At 42.9% G+C, this 19522-nt stretch overlaps 1 protein-coding gene across 1 annotated transcript; it reads left to right on the forward strand.

The window, feature by feature from the left end:
- Positions 1–3215: 3215 nt before the first annotated feature.
- LOC147029756 (uncharacterized) lies at positions 3216–9936 on the forward strand. Its single transcript, XM_085873070.1, has 2 exons — positions 3216–4709; positions 4817–9936. Exons 1-2 carry the CDS (start codon positions 4363–4365, stop codon positions 5217–5219), a joined length of 750 nt encoding a protein of 249 aa, XP_085729196.1. The 5' UTR covers positions 3216–4362; the 3' UTR covers positions 5220–9936.
- The last annotated feature ends 9586 nt before the right edge of the window (positions 9937–19522 follow it).

Below are 19522 nucleotides of genomic sequence, written 5' to 3' on the forward strand. Positions count from 1 at the left end.
CAGCGAACATGAGGGAGGGCAAGGACAAATTTAGGGACCAAGAGCAACAATAGGGACTGTTTAGGTTGAGACATGAACGTGTAGTGGGGACGTAGCTTAGGGCCCTGTCACACCTTGACGTTTCAGCCAGCGTATGGGAACGTATCAAAATGTATGTAAAACGCTGGCGTATGCTGGACTATGTAATGTACACAGAAAGTTTCGATAACTTATAGATAACTTGTACCAACGAATGCTTAGCATGTTGTCAGCGTTCACAACCTATGCCCAGCGATAGTCGATCATATGCATAGCGCGGCAGCGTATCGCAGACTATCACGTGGCATAGCCTATTAATAGGCTTCGGCTCAATGACTTAAAAGCCCTGTCACACCTTGACGATTTAGCCAGCGTATGCCGACGTATGAAAAATTTGTATAAAACGCTGGCACACATCGAATACGTTATGGGTAAGTTTTGTATACGTTAAGAGCACGCTGAAGCACGCTGGCATACGTTGTAGTACGCCGAGCTCGTCGACAAATTTTAAGCATGCTCAAAATTTTTCGACGTATGCCAGCGTATGACTCACACGTTCCGCATACGCTGGCCATAAGTTGTAGGCACGTTATGCGATCGTTGACACACGTTGACACATGTTACTTGTAAGTTACTCATAAGTCGAAACACGTTGAGGTAATGGTTAGCGTACCCGAAACTTATTTCTAACCTATGAGTAACGTGCTTTGAACCTATGAGTAACGTATCTCCAACGCATATTGACGTATGTAGACGTATTTGACATCTTCCGGATGACCACAAAACTTACTGAAAGTGTTTCTAACTTACAGCTACCGTATAATGGTGTATTGGCAGCGTTTAGGGGAATTGGAACATGAAAATGGGGTTCACAGGAGGAACCCGTCAGTGTTCCAGACTCCATGGTTTTTTTGTCTTCTTTTCTTCGGCATGACTGTGATGTTGACACTTCGATGTCTAGTGCGGTTATGATTTAAATTGTTGAGCGGCAGCCTTTTAATTATATTATATTATATTATAACCACACTAGAAATCGAAGTGTCAACATCACCGTCATGCCGAAAAAAAAAAAAAAAAAAAACCATGGATTCTGGAACACTGACGGGTTCCTCCTGTGAAGCCCATTTTTATATACGAATTCCCCTAAACGCTGCCAATACACCATTATACGGTAGCTGTAAGTTAGAAACACGTTCAGTCAGTTCTGTGGTCGTCCGGAAGACGTCAATCAAATACGTCAATATGCGTTGGAGATACGTTACACATAGGTTCAAAGCACGTTACTCATAGGTTAGAAATAAGTTTCGGGTACGCTAAACATTACCTCGACGTGTTTCGACTTATGAGTAACTTACAAGTAACGTGTGTCGACGTGTGTCAACGATCGCATAACGTGCCTACAACTTATGGCCAGCGTATGCAGAACGTCTGAGTCATACGCTGGCATACGTCGAAAAATTTTGAGCATGCTTAAAATTTGTTGACGAGCTCGGCGTACTACGATGTATGCCAGCGTGCTTCAGTGTGCTCTTAACGTATACAAAACTTACCCATAACGTATTTGACGTGTGCCAGTGTTTTAGACAAATTTTTCATACGTCGGCATACGCTAGCTAAAACGTTGAGGTGTGACAGGGCCTTTAGCAATAGAGTTAAATAGAGCGTGTGTAGTACAAGGGATGACGAGGGTGCACAAGTTAGTTAGGGGGACGTAGTTAGGTGATGCTGTGTCGGTGAGTGGAAATGTGTTTGTGTGTGGTTGATGACTTAGAGTGTGAGGGCAGGGCAATGGCCAGTATGAGTGTGAGTAATGGAATGCATGGTGTGAAAGATTGAATCGGGGGAGTGGATCCCACCCAAGGAAACCCGGGGGTTAGTTTAAAGTTAGGTAGAGGGATTTGGTAAATTTACACATGGATGTCGTTATGTGGTTGGTGCTGATTGTGGAAAGATTTTTTTTTTAAACTTTTTTGTGTGTGTAGGGTGCAGGAGATAATTAACCGGCTGGGGGTGTGTCTTGTGAGTATCGTGTTCGGATGAAGCAGGCACCCCAGGCGCTGGGGGCTCTTCGGCCAGGTGAGGCCCTAGCTAGGTCCAGGGGGCCATTAGTGTATTCATGGACGCAGGTACCCGAGGAGAGGGGCCCGGCGTGCCAGTGTAGTGTTCAATGGGATTGGGTGCCCAAGCAGCGGGACCCGGGGCGCCAAAATGCCAAGTGGGCATCGTGAGGGGGAGTGCCAGTGAGGGCATCCCCCATGTTAGGGTGAGGAGCAGGCAAGCTCGGAGGCAGCTCCAGCGACCTGGGGGTGCTCATGGTGAGAATGCAGGTGGGCAGACCTGCTCCTGGAGCCACACTACCCAGTCACAAAATTGTGCAATGGCAGAGAGAGAAAATTTGGTGGGCAAGGCCCAAAATTGTGAGAGCACTAACACGAAGGCGATGGGAATTTGGGTTTTTAGAACCCCATAGTTTAACAAAGGCCTCTTGGCAGGGTATAACCACGGGGAAACTTTAAAAGTGGAACAATATTAGCGTAGTTAGGATTGATGAAGACCCCTTCACACCATCCACTCTCGGGATGATTGCTGGCTGCTGAACTTGCCCTCTTGGCGGACTCGAGAACGAGACTTGTCGCGATGTAAGTGTAGGATTGCATGTATTTCGGCTATTCCTTCCCATGGAACCTTGGGGGGATTGGGTACGAATTTGGCAATGGGGATAGTGGGATATAGGAGATGGGACGTCACGACAAATTGTAACAAGCTCGAATGAGCTAAGATCCTCGTCCTCTTAATGACGTCATAAAAACGAATATGACGTCATTGTGATGTATCAGGTTTGCGATAAATTATTATCTGTGCGAATGCCCAGCTTTATTCCCGCAAACAAAATTCAAACAGCTTGCCTAGTTTCGGAGATAATGGTGTAGGCGATTTGCATTAGCGACGATATTATGACGTGAACTTTTTTTTCTTGGAAGAATTTCCAAAATCGGAGATGGTTACTGCCTGCGCGTGGGCTTTCTGCATATACATGGCAAGTTTCACGAAGATCTGATGAAAACTCTGGGTTGTCAAACAAAAAATAGGAATGACGTCATGAAAATTGATATAACGTCACAGTGATGTATCATATGTGCGGTAATTCATCTCTGCTCATCCCTGTTCGATTCCCGCAAACAGAATTCAAAAGCTTGTCTCGTTTCGGAGATAATTTTTTAGGCGATTTCTATTAGCGGAGATATTTTGACATCATACCTTTTTTCTAGGAGGACTTTCAAAATCGGAGATGGTTACTGTCTGCGCAGGGTATTTTTACATATATGTGCCAAGTTTCAGGAAGTTTCGATGAAAACTGTAGGCTGTGAAACAAACTAGTTTCGGAGATAATGGTATAGGCGATTTCCATTAGTGGAGATATTATGACGTTAACTTTTTTTCTTGGAAGAATTTCCAAAATCTGAGAAGGTTACTGCCTGCGTGTGGGCTTTCTGCATATACATGGCAAGTTTCACGAAGATCCGATGAAAACTCTGGGTTGTGAAACAAAAAATGTCAAAAAAATAGGAATGACCTCATAAAAATTGATATGACCTCATAGTGATGTATCATATGTGTGGTAATTCATCTGTGCAAATGCACTGTTCGATTCCCGCAAACAGAATTCAAAAAGCTTGCCTAGTTTGAGATAATTTTTTAGGCGATTTCCATTAGCGGAGATATTTTGACGTCATAACTTTTTTTCTAGTAGGAATTTTCAAAATCGGAGATGGTTACTGTCTGTGCAGGGTATTTTTACATATATATGCCAAGTTTCAGGGAGTTTCGATGAAAACTGTAGGCTGTGAAACAAAACAAAAAATGTCAAAAAATAGGGATGACATCATAAAAATTGATATGACGTCATAGTGATGTATCATATGTGCGGTAATTCATTTCTACTAATGCCCTGTTCGATTTCCACAAACAGAATTCAAAAACCTTGCCTAGTTTCGGAGATAAATTTTTTATGCGATTTCCATTAGTGGAGATATTTTGATGTCAGAACTTTTTTTCTAGGAGGAATTTTCAAAATCGGAGATTGTTACTATCTGCGCAGGGTATTTTTACATGTATATGCCAAGTTTCAGGAAGTTTCGATGAAAACTGTAGGCTGTGAAACAAAAATGTCCACAAGAACAACAATGTGAGTTAGACTTAGAGATCCTCCATCAGGATCTAAAAAGAAGGGGGCAATGGTAGTGTATATGTGAAAGATGGATAGGTGCGGATGAGTAGGGCCAACCTCGAGCTCTCTCTCTCCCGGCACCGCCCCAGTATGTGCACACCAGGGACCGGCTGACCATGCTGGTCGGACCTGGTGTTTGGAATTACCTGGATTACCCTTTTTTTTTAACTTTCTTCATGCTGTTTGCTGTTCGCCTTGCTGTTTCGCTTTGTCTCGCCACTGCCCCAGGACCATCAAGGCTGTTCTGCATCAAGGCATCACTCGCCTTGTTGGATTACCTGTTCTGCATCGAGGCATCACTCGCCTTGCTGGATCACCTGTTCTGTATCAAGGCATCGCTCGCCTTGCTGGATCACCTGTTCTGCATCAACGCATCACTTACCTCACTTCACCATTTGCTCCGTGACCTGTGTTCCACCCACACCTGTTCTGTGGACTGCTACTTGCTGCAGCCTCATACCAGGTGACACTGTTCCAGTTATCATGGTGGTTTTGTTTGTTTTATGTTGTTGAACTGCATTTACTGTAGCAACCTACTCACCACACTTATGGACTGCCCCTTTGTTGCAGCCCCTTTCTACCAGCTTCATACCAGCTTCATGCCAGCCCATTCCAGCTTTATTCCAGCTCATTCCAGCTTTATACCAGCTCATACCAGCTCATTCCAGATTTATACCAGCTCATACCAGCTTCATTCCAGCCACATACCAGGCTCATGCCACTTTGCTTCACCTTTGCCACGTATCACCGTGAGTCCCATGACCATGAACTGCATGCACGCAGCTCTGTGGAGGAAGTGGCTGTTCTTGTTGCTGCTACTTCTTGGTCATTTTTGTTTCGAAGGCCACAACGTTTATGGCCTGTATGCCGGTCACTGGCCTGCCAGTTTATTTTGTTAGGTGTGCTGGTGAAGAGCATGAAGGTGGCAAGAATCAGCAGGTGTTCTTCCCCCTCTCGACAATTTTTCTTCTGAATTTCTACAGGTCCTGGGTCAGAAATTGTATATAGTTGTATAGTTGTGTCAATTATTAAAGTCCACCGGTTGTGTGTTGTAGTTTCAAAAATTCCGGCAATTTCGGTGTAGCATAAGGTTGTCTGTGCAAGTCAGTAAGGCAGTTCCCAACACATCAGGTGGGATATATGTAGTTTAAATTGTCGCACACACTGAAGGGTAGAGTTAAAATGTACTAGGTAGGGAATAACTTCACCTGCATGTCACACGGTAGTGCTAATTGCAATGTTGTAATTTTTGTTTAAATTTTTTTAAAAATGATGTCGCCAGCTGTTGGACGACTCAGGACGAGTCTGGGATAGAGAAAGGGGTAGTGTTACGGATTTTAGAATCCTGTCTGATGAATGCATCCACACATCAAGGTCCTCAGACAGTTATTTCCTGAAATGCATGTTCAGATTAGTCCCTTCCCCATGTCGAATGGGATCTTAAATGTGATGCGTTGGGAAGGGTAAAGGATAGATCCTCTCTCTTATGGGAAGCTTTTTTTCTTTACGACAGACACGTTCACACACATTTCTTTTACGAGCTCTGAAGCCCACCCCCATTCTTCCTCAGCGGCAATCTTTCCTGAGCTCCGACGCCCGCCTTTTTTGAGAGCGCACGGGTCGTCATGGTAACCGTGCCCCAGTGGGGTGGGGTGAGCTTGGGGCGGACGGTACCCCACGGAGACGGCCCGGGATATAAAAAAGAGCGAGAAGTATGTTCTGAATAGAAAAGCGAAAGGAGAGAGGAAAAAGCAAAGGGCGAGAGAAGCGAGCAAGAAACGGGTGTCTGACCAGCGCCAACGAGACAATTCATCATTCCCAGTGATTCGGCAAGTGAGCATCATGCTCCATCATCCCAGTGCTACATCATCAGAAGAATCTCTCAGACAGCCAAACTTTGTTGCTGCCGAAATGCAGTTTTACATTTAGTTGAATGAGAGACTAAACCAAGGGGAAGTAATTCCAATTGATGAAGCTGAACAGGACAATGAGAATATTATGAGAGACCATGGTCAAAACAGAACTTTGGAGAGAGCCGCTCTCAGAGACAGTATAAAGCAACACATAAAACAGGTGTAGTTCAGTAGACCAATGAATCCATCAAAACCAAGCCTGATCCATCCATCCATCCATCCATTGGGACCACACTCTGTGCAGAGCATTGGTGCTGCCTAAGAAGTCTCCTTGGCTATTGGACACAATCCTGGATGGGTCGGCACTCTGACACAGTATACCAGCACGCTGCCACTCATTTTTGCCGACCTCCGAAGGATGACAGACAGAGTCTACCCCACCCGATATTAATTCAACAGCTGCGTGGGATTTGAACTCAAGATCCTGGTATCCGAAGCCCACTGCCCTAACCATTAAGCTAACACTAGGCATAAGCCTGATCCATCCTGTGAAGACTTGGAATGTTTTACCAGATTCAGTTTCAAATGATTCCTTGCCATCAAATTTTTGTTGCTCCAGTTGATCTCTGGAAAACATTTATTCCCAGAGAGCCAGAAGATGAACAACCAGTCTGTGTTTGGTTTGACATGGACCTATACAAACGTGTTGAAGTTGCCATTCCTGGATGAAAAGTATACTGATAAATGGGAACCATCTCCTGGATAGTGCCATGTGACCATATGTGTTCTTCGATGTCTGGGTGTCACGGTTGAAGGCAGCGGGCTTGATACAGCATGGGTCGAGGCTGACTTGTACAGCAGTGTTACTGTGATGCAGATCTTGAATGGCAAACACTATAAGAGGGCCATTGAGTGTCACATGATCAGTTGGCAGGTCCTGCATGATCTCTGGCTGGAGGCTTTCTTCAAAGAATATGGACAAATTGCTGAAAGATGACCTCAAGTCCCTCGCTGATGCATGCAACAGTGACCATAGTGTTCAGGATGAATGCCCGCACCTCTTGCAGACCTTGACATAAATGGATATTCAAAAATTGGTTGATCACTTTGATTAATCCAGGTCACAGTACCCAGGGTACCAATGGTTTTGCATGTACATGAGACAAGTTCAACTTCTTTTTGCATTCCTACATGGTACCCATCAGAACTACTGGAACCTGCATCTCTCTTCTCTTGAAGAATTGTGCATTTGGTTATTTGCCTATAACTGGCTTGATTATGCACAAAATTTCCCTGAATACATTGCCCAAATGTAAGATTCAGAGGAAACGAACCCCACAGATTTGGAATTTTTTTCAAAGAAGGTGGATGCACTGTTCAAACTGGCAAGATTCCGTTTACAGCTATTGGAGTAGACCAGGCACAGGAGCACGCAAACAAAATGCACAAAGGTGAGGGAGGTATATCAGGGATAACCACAAGTCTGGAAGCTCTGCAAAGGTATTGCCTTGGCACACCAGAACTTGCCAGACTGTCTTCTGGAACAGAGACATGTAAGGCCTCAGAGTGACAGAAAGATCCCTTCACTCTGATTTCAGCCAGTCAAAATTGGATCGACAAGAAAGAAATATTAGGGGCCTCAAAGATGTCATCATCTAAAATAATCCCTTTGATGTGGATGTGTTGGGGAATAGAATGAGAGAAAATCTGATCATTACAAACAACATGGTAATTCCTAAAGACATCTCTGAGAATATCCTGAATGCAGAAGTCGAGGGAAGGAAGCATATGAAAAGTTTGTTAATGACAGACTAAAAGGACATGGAGATCTTTGGGACAAAATGAAGAAGGTCAAAGTACAAACATGGACATCAGCTGGAAAGGAGATAAGATCAAAACATGGAAAACAAGAAATTGTGATGAAGAAGTCTGCATCGATATTGGCTCGCCTTCTTGGCATATCACGATCTTCCTGTGATGTTGTGCTCATGCAAGCTGGAGGTCTACTGCATCCATGCACAGACAACTTACAACTGGCTCGTGAGCTCATTCATCAGATCTACAAAAATAGTAACTATCTGAATCCATCTGATGGACAATTAATTAAATATATTTGGACAATTAATTAAGAAATGTTGGACCAGTCAATTATTTTTGAGATCAACTAAGGTGGTATTTCTAAAATCCTCAATTTTCATCTGATTGACTTGAAATTTGAAGAGGATTTCTATTTTAGTTCATGGAATTCAACCACCAATTATTTTGGAGGTCCACATCAGCCTAAAGGTCAACATAGGCCGAATTTCTAAAATTGTCAATTTTCATCTGATCCACCTGAAATTTAAAGAGGAGATGCATATTTCGTCATTGAATTCAACCACCAATTATTTTTGAGGTCAAATTTGTTTTCCGGATTTTGCAAGTATCGTGCTCTGCATGACGTCTTCTTGTTATTCTGTTGGGTCGCCAAAATAGGTGACCCTTATTGTCAGTAATTCTGTCTGTTTGTTTGGATGTTTGTTCGTTTGTCATCAGCATAATTGGTAGTAAACGTGGGCGGATTTTGACCAAACTCGGGTGGTAGGTACATCTTATGACCTAGTGCTTTGGAAATTGTGATGGTTGCAAGGGACGCTTTGGTTCCCTAGCAACAACCGAAAAACCTTCAAAATCGGTACCGTTCACATAAAATCAATTCCGAAAGCCATTATCCCATGTAGGGTTATGAAATTTGGCACGAATGATCTACAGGTGATGCTAGGGTTGGGCATACAACCATACTTTTTTTGAAAGTTTTTTTATGGCCAAATTTCACGCTGATCACGAATCCGTTGAACTTTTTGACATAGGATGATGTCTTAGGTTGGTAAAATGCAAAAAATCAAAATGGCCACCAAATTTACCAATTTTTCAGGTAAAATTTGATAATTATGGCTTACAAAAATTCAAAATGGCTGCCAAATTTACCCACTTTTCAGGTAAAATTTGATAATTATGGCTTACTAGGGCATGTAATATTAGGGTTGGGCACACATCGACTTTTTCTCTGTTGTCCCGTTGAAAGGAGTATTTTTTATGGCCATTTTTTCATGCTGATCACGAATCCGTTGAAATTTTTGACCTAGGATGATGTCTTAGTAAGACATCATAGGTGGGGTTTCTAAAATCCTCAATTTTCATCCGATTAACTTGAAATTTGAAGAGGTCTTACTAGGTTAAAAATTTCAACGGATTCATGATTAGCGTGAAAAATGGCCAAAAAGGAAGACATCTTCCTCGGTCAAAAATTTCAACGAATTTGTGATCAGAGTGAAAAATGGCCATAAAAAACACTCCTTTCAACGGGACAACAACAACGGGTTCCCGGCTTGGTGCGACTCGTCGGCCTCTTCTTGGAGGTGGTTCCTCGTGGAAGTAACGCATCGACAGAAAGGATCGGCGCCTCGTCTCACCAGCACGTGTTGAGAAGCGCGGGAGGATTAGTGGGAGCTCGGGAAGGATCGCGGCTCATGGCGATTGGATCCAGCTCTCTCTCGCTGGAGCCCGGGTCCGAACTACTTGAAGACCACACGAGGTGGAGAGGTTCAAGATAGGCTCTGGGTTTCAGCTCACCTTTCCTCCGAGCTGGAGCCCGTTATTAAAGGCCTCTGCCAAATTTCTTGGGTGTGTGTGTGTGCGTACGTGTGTCCGTGGGCCCGTCTAATAAGTAGGAAATTGTTACGTGCTTTGTGTGCTGTAAATGTTTGTATTGCATTTCGTATAGTCGGAATAGTTCTGCTCTTACGAGCTTCCCTAGTTCCCCATTATTATTAATAAATACCCCAATTGTAAAATGTTTTCAGCTCGTCGCGTCGATTCTTTCATTGACTGAGCATTTCGTGCGTTGGGAGTCAGAAAGCTGTTGGTTTGCCGTAAAAGGGGGACATTTGGACTGACGGTTCTCGGCGATTAGGCCGCTCGGAATCGCGCACGGGACAGGCTCGCCTCGGCGGTTTGTTCCGTACGAGTTCCGTCGAGGTTGGAATACCCTGGTAGTTGGATCACGTGGGTATTTAGGTACATTGGATATTGGCAATCAACCCTACCCCACGTGATCTGCCCATTGGCGTATTTCGGTTCTTGTACAAGGACCTGTCGCTCGGACTTATCCGGGCGGCGATCTATATTCCGGGTGATCGGTCGGGCCGACCCGACTTGCGGCTCTGTTGGAGTGGTAAGTTGGCGGCCGACCCTCCCCCCCCCCGGCCCGTAACAACATATATATATATATATATATAAATATATATATATATATATATATATATATATATATATATATTTATATAAATATATATATATATATATATATATATATATATATATATATGTATGAGTGACAAGTTCATTGTGGCGTGCGAGGGTGAAATAAACTGGTGGATGCTAACAACTGAGTGTTGGAACTCACAAGTTAAAATAAAATTGTTCTCGGAAGGAAAGTACTCTTCAATCTGAATGACATCATTAGAGCCTATAATTTTTTTGAATTTCCAAGCCCAAGTTTCAATTTAGCACTGATCATCTTCTTCACGATGAACCAATCAATTTTGTAATTCCTGTGAATAAAATGAATCTAAAATCTCTTCCCCTTCTAAATCATATACGTTATAAGTCCAAGGAACTGTATCTATTACATCAACGATTTTAAAAAGTTCATTTGTCCATCGCTTTCTATAACCTTTTTCAAAATGAGAATTCCACCTATATATTCTTACTATATCACCAACTTTGAACTTAGGCTTTCTGACATTAATCTCTTTTTCATCTTCTAATTTTGTAAATGTTTCTGATGGTTTAGTATTCGTTGAGGTGTGAATCGTATCATTATACTTATCTACAATATCCTGAATTAAAGATAACCATTGTTGAGAACCGAGTTGAGTGAATTTTTTTATATAGTTTCTCTTTTAAAGTGCGTTTGAATCGCTCAATAACAACCGCTTTTCCTTCATTAAAGGTACTGTATCATATAATGTTGTTATTTTAAAATAAAATTCATAAATGTTTTGTTGTAGAACTCTGTACCCTCACCAGTCCACAAGTTTTTAGGTTTTCGCTTACTTTTATTAAATATCTGTTGAAAGGCTAACATCAGAGTATTACGTGTTTTGTTTTTTAAAGGGACAACCCACGCATATCTACTCCTCAAATCAATAACGGTTAAAGTATACTTGTACCCCTTATCATTATTGAGTTCAATTAAATCGGCAGACAATATATAATCAACTTCCTTGGAATAAACCTTCCTTCTATGAAACTTTGTGATTATTGGTTTATCTAATTCATCAGCTAATTTCTCTTCAATCTGAATGACATCATTAGAGCCTATAATTTTTTTGAATCTCCAAGCCCAAGTTTCAATTTAGCACTGATCATCTTCTTCACGATGAACCAATCAACTTTTTCTCTCAAGGTTGGATTTTGCATCAGAGACAAATTATACAACATTTCTCTTTCGGCTTCATGTTTTTCTTCCAACGTTGTGATATTTCCATAATCAATATCGTGCCTCATGCACACTTCATCAACCCTATTGATAGGTTTGCTGCACGGTTTAGTATTGTCGGCCTCATCTAATCTTTTATTCAAGTTCCTTTTGTATATCTCCCCCACGTTTGTGTTTGGAGATAAATTTACTCTTTTTAGAGCCACACACCCAACATATGCCTTTTTGTATAACCCTGTTATTTTTACTTTTAAAATGAGATATTTTTAGTTTTAGTTTTCTTTTTACATTTGAGACAATAACTCATTTATTTATGAGAAAAATTCCTACAGAGTGCGAAAATATTTTTAGTTTCCAACATACACATTTGAATCTTAATTTTTAAAACATAAAGAATCTGCAGAAATGTCTTCACTCTCTCCTCCATTTATTTAAGAAAAAAATGGAAAACTTTAACTAAAGTCAATCACACCAACATCATCAATAATATAATCTTTTCCTTCTTTCTCTTCTTTATCTCCACTTTCTCGTTTATATCTTCTCCTTGATACCGATGTTAATAGACTTGCCAATTCTTTGTTTTCCTCCTCGGTGCATTGAGATTTATTTATTTTCTGTAATACCTTCAATCTTTTTAAAATCTCACTGGTTTCCATATTTTTATGTTTATTTATTCTCTCTCTTTCTTCCCTCTCCTTCTCCTCCTTCTCTCTCTTCTCCCTTGCCTCCTTCTCTCTTCTCCCTTGCCTCCTTCTCTCTTCTCCCTTGCCTCCTTCTCTCTTCTCCCTTGCCTCCTTCTCTCTTCTCCCTTGCCTCCTTCTCTCTTCTCCCTCTCCTCCTTCTCTCTCTTCTCCCTCTCCTCCTTCTCTCTCTTCTCTCTCCTCCTTCTCTTCCTCTCTCTTCTGCTTCTCCTCCTTTGTCTCAGTTTCTTCAACTCCTTCCTCGTCCCTTACTATTGTTGAATCACTTTCACCCCATAGAATATCATACATAGTGTTACGGCTGTGGAAATTCGCAGAACACCATAAAGGGTCCTTAGTTCAGTTAGATCGATAAGTCTGTGTTCAGTTAGATTTCCCCACCGTTGTTTTTATTGGGGATTATTCGTGTTCACTGGGCTGCGACCATTTGAGATAGCCGTTTTTCTTTACCTATCGTTATTTTGAACCTACACGCAAACAATAACCGCCACCAAGTACGCCGCAACGCCAAGCACGCAACAAACCTACATGCAAACAACAACCGCCACCAAGTACGTCACAACGCCAACCACACTACAATTTCCCTCACAACAACCACCACCATCTTCGCCACTACCCCCGCTTCCGAACGCCATCCTCCACGGTCCACGCTACGACGGTTTCCGCGTCGGGAACCATCCGAGAACGTGGGCAGGATTGGCAGAACAAAAGCTCTTGCGGAGCCTGTGGGGTTTTTCCCGCCTATTTTCCCGTGCTTGGTGTGAAGGGAAGGGGGCAGGGCAGCTCGCTGCCGATTGGTGGATGCACGGCGTGAGGTGGTCGGAGTGAGGGAACACCCCTTTTCGGGAAGCTTCTCAAAGGGAGAAAACGGGGAGGAGCAAAGGGCGGAGCCCCGCGCTATATAAGGCGGACCGCACGCGGGCTCTCTCTTCTCTTGGTGGTCGAGTTCGAGTTCGCTTCTCTTGGTGGTCGAGGTCGAGTTCGCTTCTCTTGGTGGTCGAGGTCGAGTTCGCTTCTCTTGGCGGTCGAGGTCGAGTTCTCTCTCTCTTGGCGGTTGAGGTCGAGTTCTCTCTCTCTCTCTCTCTCTCTCTCTCTCTCTCTCTCTCTCTCTCTCTCTCTCTCTCTCTCTCTCTCTCTCTCTCTCTCTCTCTCTCTCTCGTTCTCTCTCGTTCTCTCTCGTTCTCCCTCGTTCTCTCTCGTTCTCTCTCGTTCTCTCTCGTTCTCTCTCGTTCTCTCTCTCTTGGTGGTTGATGTCGAGTTCTCTCTCTCTCTCTCTCTCTCTCTCTCTCTCTCTCTCTCTCTCTCTCTCTCTCTCTCTCTCTCTCTCTCTCTCTCTCTCTCTCTCTCTCTCTCTCTCTCTCTCTCTCTCTCTCTCTCTCTCTCTCTCTCTCTCTCTCTCTCTCTCTCTCTCTCTCTCTCTCTCTCTCTCTCTCTCTCTCTCTCTCTCTCTCTCTCTCTCTCTCTCTCTCTCTCTCTCTCTCGAGTCTCTCTCTCTCTCTCTCTCTCTCTCTCTCTCTCTCTCTCTCTCTCTCTCTCTCTCTCTCTCTCTCTCTCTCTCTCTCTGTCTCTCTCTCTCTCTCTCTCTCTCTCGAGTTCTCTCTCTCTCTCTCTCTCTCTCTCGAGTTCTCTCTCTCTCTCTCTCTCTCTCGAGTTCTCTCTCTCTCTCTCTCGAGTTCTCTCGAGTTCTCTCTCTCTCTCTCTCTCTCTCTCTCTCTCTCTCTCTCTCTCTCTCTCTCTCTCTCTCTCTCTCTCTCTCTCTCTCTCTCTCTCTCTCTCTCTCGAGTTTCTCTCTCTCTCGAGGTTCTCTCGAGTTTCTCTCTCTCTCGAGTTTCTCTCTCTCTCTCTCTCTCTCTCGAGTTTCTCTCTCTCTCTCTCTCTCTCTCGAGTTTCTCTCTCTCTCTCTCTCTCTCGAGTTCTCTCGAGTTCTCTCTCTCTCTCTCTCTCTCTCTCTCTCTCTCTCTCTCTCTCTCTCTCTCTCTCTCTCTCTCTCTCTCTCTCTCTCTCTCTCTCTCTCTCTCTCTCTCTCTCTCTCTCTCTCTCTCTCTCTCTCTCTCTCTCTCTCTCTCTCTCGAGTTCTCTCTCTCTCTCTCTCTCTCTCTCTCTCTCTCTCGAGTTCTCTCTCTCTCTCTCTCTCTCTCTCTCTCTCTCTCTCTCTCGAGTTCTCTCTCTCTCTCTCTCTCTGTCTCTCTCTCTCTCTCTCGATCTCTCTCTCTCTCTCTCTCTCTCTCTCTCTCTCTCTCTCTCTCTCTCTCTCTCTCTCTCTCTCTCTCTCTCTCTCTCTCTGTCTCTCTCTCGAGTTCTCTCTCTCTCTCTCTCTCTCTCGAGTTCTCTCTCTCTCTCTCTCTCTCTCTCTCTCTCTCTCTCTCTCTCTCTCTCTCTCTCTCTCTCTCTCTCTCTCTCTCTCTCTCTCTCTCTCTCTCTCTCTCTCTCTCTCTCTCTCTCTCTCTCTCTCTCTCTCTCTCTCTCTCTCTCTCTCTCTCTCTCTCTCTCTCTCTCTCTCTCTCTCTCTCTCTCTCTCTCTTGGTGGTCGAGGTCGAGTTCTCTCTCTCTTGGCGGTTGAGGTCGAGTTCTCTCTCTCTCTCTCTCTCTCTCTCTCTCTCTCTCTCTCTCTCTCTCTCTCTCTCTCTCTCTCTCTCTCTCTCTCTCTCTCTCTCTCTCTCTTGGTGGTCGAGGTCGAGTTCTCTCTCTCTTGGTGGTCGAGGTCGAGTTCTCTCTCTCTTGGTGGTCGAGGTCGAGTTCTCTCTCTCTTGGTGGTCGAGGTCGAGTTCTCTCTCTCTTGGTGGTCGAGGTCGAGTTCTCTCTCTCTTGGTGGTCGAGGTCGAGTTCTCTCTCTCTTGGTGGTCGAGGTCGAGTTCTCTCTCTCTTGGTGGTCGAGGTCGAGTTCTCTCTCTCTTGGTGGTCGAGTTCTCTCTCTCTCTCTTGGTGGTCGAGTTCTCTCTCTCTCTCTTGGTGGTTGATGTCGAGTTCTCTCTCTCTCTCTCTCTCTCTCTCTCTCTCTCTCTCTCTCTCTCTCTCTCTCTCTCTCTCTCTCTCTCTCTCTCTCTCCCTCTCTCCCTCTCTCCCTCTCTCCCTCTCTCCCTCTCTCCCTCTCTCCCTCTCTCCCTCTCTCCCTCTCTCCCTCTCTCCCTCTCTCCCTCTCTCCCTCTCTCCCTCTCTCCCTCTCTCCCTCTCTCCCTCTCTCCTCTCTCCCTCTCTCCCTCTCTCCCTCTCTCCCTCTCTCCCTCTCTCCCTCTCTCCCTCTCTCCCTCTCTCCCTCTCTCCCTCTCTCCCTCTCTCCCTCTCTCCCTCTCTCCCTCTCTCCCTCTCTCCCTCTCTCCCTCTCTCCCTCTCTCCCTCTCTCCCTCTCTCTCTCTCTCTCTCTCTCTCTCTCTCTCTCTCTCTCTCTCTCTCTCTCTCTCTCTCTCTCTCTCTCTCTCTCTCTCTCTCTCTCTCTCTCTCTCTCTCTCTCTCTCTCTCTCTCTCTCGGACGTCGGGTCGTGCTCCTTCTCCCTCCATCTCGTCTTGGTGCTGATTTCTTCCCCTGTCTCCCGGTGGTCCAGTTGAGCAACCTGTTGGCGAAGGCGCCGGCCGGTGGCGAGTCCGGGCGACGCATCGGGGACACAGACGGGAGGCGCAGCTCTGCCAGCTGTGTGGTCCGAACCTGTGCGTCTGGTGAGGAGCGCCAAGGAGAGCTTACCGCCCATCATCGCAAGTCCCGGAGTCAGGCGCGGCCACGCTAGCTGCCGTGGGGAGCAGACGTCGCGAACTGCCCACCAAGACACCTCGAGGGTGCAGGTAACCTGCACGGTCTCGTGGGCCTTTTCGCTCATCCACGGCCCACGACCATAAAGGTCTCTGGACCCCGTCTACCCCCTTGCCTGTGAGGAGCTCTTTCCATTCCTTTTGTTTTGTATGACTGCTGTGGCGCCGTCTCCCTGTAAGTAGAACCTGTTAAGTGCATGTACATTCTCATTATAGTCAGTCGTATTGCTTTTGTTTTCTATTTCTTGCCTGTACATTGCATTATTGCCTTGCTTGTGTTGTGTGTGTAATACGTGCTTAGTGAATAAATGTCCTTGTGTGCAATGTATCCCGTTCGTCGTGTCCTATTTCCCCTTTGAAAGTGCCATCTTGCATCATGGAATGAGTAGTGGGTTTTGAACGCCCGGTAAAGAGAATCTGATCTGTTGAGGTCGGCAATAACACCGCTCGGTTATCACTGTAGTACGGAACGGACCGCTTAAGCGGTTCGTGTTCCAGGCTGACTGGCGATGTGATGCAGCCCCTCGGTAGTTTACCCACGCAGGTTACTAGGTATATCGACATTCGGCGATTCACCCTATTTCGCGCGGGTATAATGCGGACTGGGCTGTGGTGAGGTTAAACGCCCACCCGTGACTGGTTCCTGGCGGTAGTTCCAGGAGGGTCACGACTGAATTGTCCATCCGGTTGGCGACGCGGTTGCGATTGGAGTTACGCGGCCGATCGCACGCCGGCGGGTGCTAATTCGGAACAATATATTCATCAGGATTTCTTGTTATTCCTGTATCCAAAATAATTTTTTTACAACAGGAAACCAATAAAATTTCTTCTGAATTTCGAAAAGAGCCTTAAATTTTCTTAACTTAATTTTTTTTTATTTAACATTTTAATTAAATCCAAAGTTGTTGGTTTATTAATATCAGTATAAAGCCAATAATTTATTGAAAATACCTCATTCTTATGTTGTAGAACATATTTATTAAAATACCGAATACCGTTTTCTTGAAGGTATGCTTGGACGCAGAAATAATAAATTTTATTGAAGCCCTCTTGCTGTCATTTATGTATTAGAAATATATGACAGGTTAATATAATGACAGGAAATACCTCCCCATCTTCCCATAGTTAAATAATTTTGCATTTCCTTACTTATATATAATCCTGTTCTTTGTGTTTTCATGATATAAACTATGGCAAAACCATTACTGATTTTACCCTTATTAAATTCTTTTATTTGTTGTTTGCTAATCGTGCTTCCACAAAACTCATTCTCGGCACCAAGTGGATAATATTCTTCCTTACGAGTCTGATTTAATTGTTCCAGGTATTCTAGGTTAATTTTAAATGACCAATTATACCCTAAATCATTCATATAATATCCCCATTGTTCTATTCTCATACAAACGATACGCCCTTCTTTGTAAAATTTTATTTTGTATGACTGTGAATTCTGTGAATTCTGTATGACCTGGAGATAAAATCAACACTTCTGTATCTTTGGAATACACAGCCGTTTTATTTCAGGATATATTGTGATAAATCACTTAATCTCACCAATTCATTCGTGTCAGTCGGGCTTGGATAATTTATTCATTTATAAGCATTTTTCATATTAATATTTTTTGCTGTACTATATTTCTCTCGTTCAGCCTGTGCCTTTGTGTAATAATTTGATAAATCAATATTCAGTTATTGGGATACACCAAAGATAGAACCGTCTTTACCAACATAAGTCATTTATATTAGATTAAAATTAATGTCATTAAAAATTTTATTTTTGTTGAGTTGAAATAACACATACAGACATAATTGACCACAACACTTGAAATTTAATTATTGGACTTGAAATGTTTGATAAACACCATTCTTTAAGAATGTTATGACTTCAACAGGTGGTGGAAGACCAAAACTATCAAAATAATATTTGTCTTGACTATTAAAAATACAAACCCAATGAGAACTGTTCCCATGATTATCTTATAAGTTCATAATAATATTCTTTGTATGTTTAGACACGTTTGTTAATTCATCTCTCATACAAATAACCACATTATGAATTTTTAATTTCTTACAATATTTGATAAGTTCTAAATTTGATGTTGTATTCTTTCCAAATTCTTTAAACCACTCATCAATGCTCATTTATTTATTAGAAAGATATCATCCATTACCCCTTTTTCGTTAGTTTTACACCTTCTTGTGCAATAGAAGAAAGCATATCTCCAACGAACAATCTCGCTTTATCAAGCAAACTTTCAAGTTTTTCAGCAAAATCTACAATTACACCACTTCCACTAATTTGTTTCCCCAACTCTTTGTTATGTCTTTCCAATTCTTTTTGAGCCCAGAGTTTAGCCTTCCTTTCTTTGGCAGTTTTCACCGCTGCTGAAATGCTCCAGTCAATCAATTGAAACCCGACAATGCTCCAGCCGCACTTAAACCAGCAAATAAAGGAATTAGAAATGGGAGAAATCCTCCACTCATCTTCAACATTGGTTTTGACATTTTAATTTTAAGTAAGCCAGTATCGTTCAAGATTTTCACCTGTTCTCTTGTGAGCAAAACTTCAATTCTTACTGCTCCTTTTTCTGAATTGTATTAACGTTATTCATACAGGGCTTTTGATTTTGAATAAAAGATGATCATTTATTAAGATTGATTTGATTAACATATACCCCAATTGGCACTTTACGACTCATTTATTTATCAAAAAAATTATGTGACACTAATCCTAACACCATTATCTGTATTCATCTGTAATTCTGTTTCTTCCAAAAGCAAACAATATGTATCAACTTCTTCACTCTTTCCTCTTTCAATGTATAGGGAAGTATCCACTCGATTAGACTTTATAGTTTCCTTTTGAGCGCTCAGGTCAATCGCATAGATTGTATACAGACTTTTAAATGCTGTCATATCCAAAATAGGTTCTTTATTTCCATTGCTTTTACACACCTTTTGGTAAGATGCTTCAGCATAATCATTTTTTCCCAATTAATTTCCAATCTATCTCGTGGATAAAATGTTCCATCTCGAGAAACGCAAAGTTGTTTCACCTTAGCATTATCACTCAATGCATTTTTCTTATCAGTTGCAGTATCACCATCTGGTTTTAAAAAAATGGCCGACAGATATCGTGGCTTTTCTTCCAGAAGTGTTTTGGTTGAGTTTAACATGTTGACATCTTCTTTTAAGGTATGATACATTGAGTGGCTTCTTTGAGTTTAGTCTTATATTCAACATCTCTTCTATTTTAAGATTCGGAGTATATTCACTAATATACCAACTAATTTCATCAATAACAAATTTATTCTGAGCAGCAAAAGCACTTCCAACACCAAAAAGTAATCTATTTTCATTATCGTTCCTTTGCAGTTGAAATCTAATTTTAAGAGCATACAGAACTTTATCATGATCACTAAATCCAAATATACCTTTAAGAGGAACTGCCACAGTAAAACTATTTTCTGCTTTTGTATCATCATTATACATTCCTTTC

Source organism: Eptatretus burgeri, chromosome 3, assembly GCF_056783735.1.
Source record: "Eptatretus burgeri isolate ZD-2024b chromosome 3, Ebu_testis_v1, whole genome shotgun sequence".
NCBI lineage: Eukaryota > Metazoa > Chordata > Myxini > Myxiniformes > Myxinidae > Eptatretus > Eptatretus burgeri.